An 8,487-nucleotide genomic window follows, 5' to 3' on the forward strand; every position below is an offset into this window, starting at 1 on the left:
CTGACTTGGCCCATGACCTCATGCACACCCTGTTCCCTCCCAGGTTCTTGTGAACAACAACATGTTCGATCGGTACAGTCACCGCATCCCCCTGTGTCAAGTGAAGAGCCTGGAGGTCCAGCCTAAGGTGGACATCCACAAGATTGAGTTCTTCTAGCTTGTCCCAGAACACAGAAACCCCCAGCAATGGGGACCTCACATTGGGGATCCTGCCAGGACCTACTGATAGATGTGGAGAGCTGCCAATAAAGTGGCCTCTGGGCTCTCCCCTACCTGTGCCCATGTCTCTGTGTCTTTGCCGCATAAATTCGTGGGGCTGGTCATGAGCAGACCTTTCCCCTGGGGCTGGGAAGACTCTGCCCTGGGGGCATTCACAGGTGCAGCTGGGAATCAGGGGGAAATCAGAGAGCAGCGGGGCTAGAAGGGAGCTGCAAAGGTCACATCCAGCCCTACGCCACCCTGAGGCAGGATCAGTCCCATCCAACCCACCCTGGACAAATCCATAATCACAGAAATCTTTGAAATCCTAGAGCTGCGGGGTCACACCTAGTCCAACCTGCCTGAGGCAGGATCAGCCCCGTCCAAACCAGCCCAGACAAACCCAGCATCAAACCTCTGAGCAACATGACCGTCAGCCCCAAAACTGCACCGGGCATCGCACCCGCCCCTGCCCCAGAGAAAGCAGAGGCACCGTGGGAGGCAACAGTCGGCTGCTGCCAAAGGGGGTTCACATTCACGCTCCAGAGACCCCAGGCTGAGGCTGTGCCACTAGTATAGATGCAGTCAAACCCCCTCCCCGCACCCCCCATGATTCCCTGGCAATCTGACCAGGGGGAAAATATCCCTCCCTGAGCACAGGGGCAAGACCCTCCAGCCAGGACCCTGCAGGGTTGGTGGCAGCAGCAGCATTAGCACAGCCCAGTCCCATCCCCAGCCTGAGCTGCAGCCAGCACCAGTGCCTCTGGGGGAGGCTTAAAAACCCCTGATGCATGGAGTAACAAGGGCTGGGAGGCAACCAGGAAAGCCCAGAAGCCTGGGACATCCCCACAGCAGAGCACAGGCATCTCTGTGCCTACATCATCCCCCACCAGTGGCTATCCAGCCCCTTCACAAACATCTCCAGGGATGGTTAGATGGAAAGCATGGATACACAACTAAGGGAAGGTGACTCCTCAGGCCACGGGGAGGACCGACCTCCCAATAAGTGGGTCCTTCACTCCCCACTTTTATTGCTGTGACAGACTCATTGCCACAGGGGCAGCCATGACCTCTCATAGTGACCTTGATGCTCCTACCTGGCTCAAACTTCAATGCCGCTCTCCTTAGATTGCTCGCCTGCCATGCCTTGTTCTTAAATATTATAGGTTGAGATGGGGAGGCTCCCAACAGGCCTAATCCCAATAAGTTCCCACTGGTTTTTTCCCGAGACACCACTGAGATCAATACAGTTGGTAAGCTCTCAGGCTTGGTAAGTCCCTCTCTGCCTGACTAGGACCCTGTAGGGGATCAACAGCCTTAAGGGCCAATTGCGTGGCTCCTTCATCTCCCCTACACTATGCCCCAAGCCTGGTGGATGTTCTCTCCCACTGATGTAAATGTTTATATGCTCGGGCCCAACCCCCGGTCTTGCATGCAGTCCCTCCTCTGGGCTCTCAGACCCTTTCATCTGGCTTAGCTTGCTCTGGGCTCATGGATCTTCTGGCCCAGCTCAACCTTTCCCTGGGCTCTTGGACCTTCTTGCTTGGGTCTCAGCCTTTTTCTAGGCACCTCACTGGGACCCATCCTCAGTCTGAGGGTCCTGGGTCACCGGGTCTTTAAAGAGGCCTTGAGCCTGCCCCAGCAGGGCTCAAGGCTACACTACTGGTCCAACTCATATGAATAAGAAACACTGCCCTTTGGCAGACATCTAAATCCCTCTAGGGGTTTAACATAGCTTCATAGTTGGTCGGGTCAGAAGAGACCTGAGCAGATCATCAAGTCCAACCCCCTGTCATGGCAGGAAAGAGTACCGGGGTCAAACGACCCCAGCAAGGTGTTCGTCTAACCTCTTAAAGACCCCCGGGGTAGGAGCCAGCACCACTTTGCTTCGAAGTTGGTTCCAGGTCCTAGCCGCCCTGACAGTGAAGTCGCGCCTCCTGATGTCTAGCCTGAAACTACCCTCTGCCAGCTTGTGACCGGTATTTCTAGTCACTCCTGGTAGTGCTCGGGGGAACAGGGACTCCCCCAATGCCTGCTGGTCCTCCTTGTTAAGTTTATAGATGGCCACCAGATCCCCTCTCAGCCTTCTCTTGTGGAGGCTGAACAGGTTCAGGTCCTGTCACCTCCCCTCGTAGGGCCTGCCCTGCTGCCCCCTGATCATGAGGGTGGCCTCCTCTGGACCCTCTCGATGCTGTGCACATCCCTCCTGAAGCACAGCGTCCAGAACTGGATGCAGTACTCCAGCTGCGGCCTGACCTGTGTCGCATAGAGAGGGAGGATCACCTCCTTGGCCCTGCTTGAGATGCATCTGTGGATGCATGACAAGGTGCGGTTGGCCTTCCCGACCATGACCCCACAGTCGGCCCATGTTCATTTTGGCATCAATAATGACTCCAAGATCCTTCTCTGCCTCTGCACTGACGAGAAGGGAGTTCCCCAGCCTGTAGGTGTGCTGCTGGCTCTTCCTCCCCAGGTGCAGCACCTTGCACTTGTCAGTGTTGAAACCCATCCTGTTCTCATCTGCCCACCCCTGTAACCTGTCTAGGTCTGATTGCAGCCTGTCCCTCCCTTCTAGCATGCTCACTTCTCCCCACGTCTTAGTGTCATCGGCAAATTTGAGCAGGGTGCTTTCCACCCCCTCGTCCAAGTCGCTGATGAAGATGTTGAACAGTGCGGGTCCGAGGACCGAGCCCTGGGGGACCCCACTGCCCACAGCCCTCCAGGTCGAAAATGACCCATCCACCACCACTCTCTGGGTGCGGCCCTCCAGCCAGTTAGTGACCCATCTGACTGTGTAGGTGTCGACACCACAGTCCCCTAGTTTTTGAATGAGAATGGGGTGAGAGACAGTGTCGAAGGCCTTCCTGAAGTCCAGAAAGACTACGTCCACTGCTACCCCTGTGTCTCAGGATGCTGTGACCTGGTCATAGAAGGCACCAGGTTGGTCTGACAGGACCTGCCTCGAATGAACCCGTGTTGGTTGCCCCTAAGCATAACCTCCCCTGCCGGCCCCTCACAGACATGCGCCAGGATAATTCTCTCAAAAAGCTTACCCAGGATCGAGGTAAGACTAACTGGCCTATAGTAATGAAGACCATAAAAGAAGACCAATGGCATGTAAGCACAGTTTTCCTCAGTCCAAGGAACTTGCTTCTGTTCCCAGGCCTGCAGAGTTATTCAGCCAAATCCAGGTCCTCTCAGGAGCCCTACAGCCAGGAGCTCCTCACTTCTTGGGTGCTGGGGTTTGAGTCCCTGACTGGTGGAGGCTCTGGGCTTATATAAGTAACCCTTGGAGTGCGGCGCTACCCATGGCCATGTCCAGATGTTCGGGACCTGGGCTGCCAGGTAGCTTTACGCCTGCTCAGCTCACCTAGGAGTGGCCAGAAGCTCCCTGAGAAGAGGGGCTCCCTTTCACAATGGAGAGCCTTTGCAGACTCATGAGTAACTATTTACAGAATTTAATTTTATACAGGGAATAATTATACAGGGTCATTTGACCCCAGCAGTCTTTCCGGCCCATGTGCAGGGGGCCTAGATCCCATGATCTGCAAGGTCCCTTCCAGCCCCTAACAACTATGAAACTATAATATGCAAGCAAATACTAAATGATATCAAAAAATTGAAATACTCCGTTTACAATGAAACACAGGTGAGTTTATACAACAAGAGCAGTTAATACCTATTTACACTTAAGAGAGAATCAAGTTGATGGATAAAAACTGATACACTATGCTAAATACTTATTATATTAATCCTTTAATTAAGTTATCTGCAATTAGTAGCTGTTCGCCCCAACATATGCCCAAAGGATGGAGGGAGGGGTGGTCCCTCACTCCTCTCATCATGCATTTTGAGGGCCCCAGCTGTCTGGGGCTGTCCCCCACAGGCCCAGGCATCTCGCAGCCCGCAGAGCCTGTCGTCACCCCAGACCTCGGCAACACAGATTCCTCCCCGCACACCTGTGCACACTCCCCTGCCTGTGCACCGCCTCTCCAAGGCCACACAGCTATTTACACAACTACACCCAGAGAGAAAGAGCTCACTGCCGCAGGCAGCACCTCTGCTCTCACTTCCCCTTACACACCCGGCACACCGAGGCTTCCCCTCAGGCTGAGGCTTCCTGGGTGTGAGCCCACACAGGCATCCTGGGCACTCTCCCTTGCTGGGCCCCCTTTCCCCCAAGCTGACACGGTTCCCCCACAATCCCTTCCCCGCCCGCTCACACAGGGGTTTATCCCACTCTTACCAACTCCAAGTTTCCAAACCCAGTGGGGAATCAGCATCTTGCTCTCTGGGGCTCCCTGGGGCTCTGTCCCCACCCAAAGGGATTTGTAAAGCCAGCTCACAAACTTCAAGGGCTCATTCTAGGGGTTTTCTCTCTCCTGGTCAACCCTCGGGGGCTCCACTGGCCTCCAGCCACTCATGAAGGCTTCAGCAGAGACCCATGGGACAGAACCATGCTGCAGGCTCTTCCCAGCCCAGCGCATGCCTCTCTCTACCACCCCCAGAGTGGGGAGACACCTAGGTTTAAGGGGAGCCAACAGGAAATCCCTGGGCTGGAATTTTCCTGGGGTCCCAAATTGAGTTTTGAACCTTGAATCCTCCTGCTGGGGATAAGACTGGACTACAAGTTTGGTGTCCCAATTAAGACAAAATCCATGGCAAGGTGTCCCTGCTGGGACAATCTTCACCTAGCATTCAGGCAAGGCCCGAAGCAGGACACTCAGAAGGTAAGAGCCCCTTCAACTGCCTGGGACATCTATAATAGCACTGAGGGGGTCAGGGTACCCCACACATGGCATGCTCCCCAATAATGGAAAAGGGAGCACATACACTGCAGACACAGATTGATCTCCAAACAGACCAGGAGCACCCCAATCTTCAACCCCCAACACACTCTAACACACGCAGCTTTGAACTATTTATTTAATGATGTAAGAAAAAGAGGTCAACAGTAGACTGATTCACATCAGGCACCGCAGCTACACCTGGTGTGCTAAAACATTCATTGCACACAACTTCCTGCAAAAGCCCTGCAAGTACCTGCCAATTGTAGGGATGCCTGGTGGACAGCTGGGCTCACTGCACATAATTCAGTGTGTTACCATGTACACGTGATGGAATTAGGGCCACCTCAGGGCATTTTGCAACATAGCAAACTAAACCACATCGGGATGTGGTTTAGTTTGTAATGATGAGAACTAATTTAAAACCCCCAAAACAAGTGCACGTATAAGTATGACACCATTAAGCCACACAAGGGGGATATCCGTCATGTGTACATCATCTCCGTGTCACGTGTACAAGCGCCCACAGAGACTGCTGACTGCTCGAGTAGCCAGTGACGGGGAAGGGTCTACTGCGGTGGTTCTCAACTTTTGTAGACTCAAGCACCACCCCCCTACCCCCCAGCCCCATTTAGACTCAGGCCCCTCTTGGAAAACCCCAGCTCTTCACTTTCACTGATCTTCCTCATGGAAAATACAGAACAATTCAAAGAGCCAGCTCGCTTCCAAGAACACAGCTGCAGCTGAAGATGGAGAAATGGAGAAGATGGAGAAATTTCTCCTTCAACAAGGAGAAATGCAAAGTGCTGCACCTAGGCAGGAAAAATGTCCAGCACACCTACTGCCTAGGGAATGACCTGCTGGGTGGCACGGAAGTGGAAAGGGATCTTGGAGTCCTAGTGGACTCCAAGATGAACATGAGTCGGCAGTGTGACGAAGCCATCAGAAAAGCCAATGGCACTTTATCGTGCATCAGCAGATGCATGACGAATAGGTCCAAGGAGGTGATACTTCCCCTCTATCGGGTGCTGGTCAGACCGCAGTTGGAGTACTGCGTGCAATTCTGGGCGCCGCACTTCAAGAGGGATGCGGATAACCTGGAGAGGGTCCAGAGAAGGGCCACTCGTATGGTTAAGGGCATGCAGACCAAGCCCTACGAGGAGAGACTAGAGAAACTGGACCTTTTCAGCCTCCGCAAGAGAAGGGTGAGAGGCGACCTTGTGGCTGCCTATAAGTTCATCACGGGGGCACAGAAGGGAATTGGGGAGGCTTTATTCACCAAGGCGTCCGCGGGGGTTACAAGAAATAATGGCCACAAGCTAGCAGAGAGCAGATTTAGACTGGACATTAGGAAGAACTTCTTCACAGTTCGAGTGGCCAGGGTCTGGAACGGGCTCCCAAGGGAGGGGGTGCTCTCCCCTACCCTGGGGGTCTTCAAGAGGAGGTTAGATGAGCATCTAGCTAGCTGGGCCTGAGCCATGTGTAGATCTAGAACAGGGGAGGCAAAATATGGCCCAGGCGCTGGATCCAGCCCTCCAGGCACTGTCATCCAGCCTGTGGCACCCACCAACTAACTGTACCCTGCCCAGCCCTTCCACCCACGAGGGTGGGAGCAAGGCACCGATGTGTACACATGCCCCCAGCATACCCTACTATGTCTTGTGGGCAGAAGGGCATGGCTTCTGGGCATGGCTGCTGCAGCCACCAGGAGTCCTGCTCCACTGCCCTGGGGTCCCACTCGCTCTGGACAGCAGGCAGGGAAGTGGCGGGGACAGGGCAGGATGGAGCTGCAGCTGGGCAGGAGTGCAGAGCACGCTGCTGCCAGCCCCAGCCCCATGAAGCCCATGCCCGGGGGGTTGGTGAAAGCGTGGAGCTTGGGTGGGCATGGTGTGTGGGTGTGAGGGGTGGTGGGGGGTGTGCAGGTGGTGGCAGCAGCAGCAGGTGTGGGGTGCATGGGGTGCTGGTGGCCAATGCTGGTGCCTAGTGGCATGCAGCTCTGGCCAGTGTTGCACTGTAGCAGAAAGCCCCCTTTTCCTCTTGCCTGCATTTGCTCTCCCCTCTTTGGATATGTTTCCCTTTTTCTACCTTTTCTTCCTTCCTCTCTCTTTCACTTTAAGATAAGGAATTGTGTTTTAAAATCTGTGTGTGCGCATTTTGTATCTCCCCTTGTATTTTGGTATTTTTATCTACTTGTGTGCCATGGCATTTGTAGCTTATATTTTATACTCCTCACCTTTCAACTTTCAACTAAATGTGTTTTAGTAAGTTATACATTGTAACAATGTTAACAAGGGCAGGAATCAAACTGCCCTTCCCTGTATCAGGCTGGCCCCTGAAAGAGCGAGTGAATCAGTGATTGAATGTGTAACAGTAGCAGACAGCTATTAACACCTGGAAGCTGCAGATCAACCAAGGGAAGAGCTCAATAGAAGACAATGTAACAACCAGGAAATCTCTAAACCTCACTGATCAAGGGCTAGAAGCCCTGGCCCGAGTTAATCAATGCCAGGGACCAACTTTTGGGCTGAATATCTCCAAATTGACCGCTCCCAGAGCCCTATTCAAAATTCATCAAAGGACTCCCAAACCTGCACGTACATGCGGACAACCCCTGGGGCTGATAGATGCCGTCCAATAGCCACCGAGGGGGTGGAAGTCCCACGAGGGTCAACGACCCCTGGATTGGGCAAACCTGAAAACTGGGGAGTCACCAAAGTCTGCCAGGGACAGATAAAAGGCAGTGAAAAGTGACCCTCAGGGGCGCCGTCTTGATCTCCAACTCAACCAGAACTGTCCAGTCAGAAGGACCAGCCGGCGACCCCCTTCTGGAGGATAACACTGCGCTAAAAGAAGCCTCGACTGGCCATCGATGGCAGACTCCAGCGCTTGTAGGATAGGTATACCTGACTCTGTAGCCTGCTACTGTGTGTGTGCGTGTGTGCGCGCGCGCATGTGTGAGTGTGTGCATGTGCGAGTGTGTGGGGACCCGCCCCAAGGTTTATGATTTAACTCATTACAGTGTTTCAATCCACCTAATAAACTAGAATTTTAAGGATCCCGAGTTGGACATTTGTAGCCAAAATTATTTGGTGGAGAACACAGGCATTATTCTAGGATTATTAGCGGATTGGTAATTGGGGAGACTGTGTCTCCAGATAGAACCCACGTCCACGGAGGTGGGTGGGCAATAGTCACCCAAGGGGGTGGATTAGGATTTAGACTCACCCAAGGGGGTGGGCAGACTCAAGGAGGGTCTGGATTTAGTTGTGACCTAAGGGGGTGATCATCTCTCAGGGAAGGGATTTGGACCAAGAAAAGGCTAACTGAGAAGCCTTGCAAAAATTGGTAAAGACAATGGCTAAAGACCAAGCCAAGAAGGGAGCCAAGGTCAACCATGGCCCCTGTCTAAATACTATTAACCGTTTAAAAAAGGAACTGCAGGAGCGCAGCCTGCAAGTAGCAGCTGTCATTCGGGGCGCACAAGCCCGGGATCCAGATCTGA

General features: G+C 53.5%; 1 protein-coding gene across 1 annotated transcript in view; it reads left to right on the forward strand.

Moving 5' to 3' along the window:
• LOC102372019 (galectin-4) overlaps window positions 1-272 on the forward strand; it is a 21,647-nt gene extending 21,375 nt beyond the window's left edge. The window contains exon 8 of the mRNA XM_006036954.2: window positions 44-272. Within this exon, the coding sequence (XP_006037016.1) occupies window positions 44-157 (114 nt within the window). The 3' untranslated portion in view covers window positions 158-272. The remainder of the gene's footprint in view (window positions 1-43) is intronic.
• Window positions 273-8,487: the final 8,215 nt, after the last annotated feature.

The sequence above is a fragment of the Alligator sinensis genome, unplaced genomic scaffold (genome assembly GCF_000455745.1).
Source record: "Alligator sinensis unplaced genomic scaffold, ASM45574v1 scaffold107_1, whole genome shotgun sequence".
NCBI lineage: Eukaryota > Metazoa > Chordata > Crocodylia > Alligatoridae > Alligator > Alligator sinensis.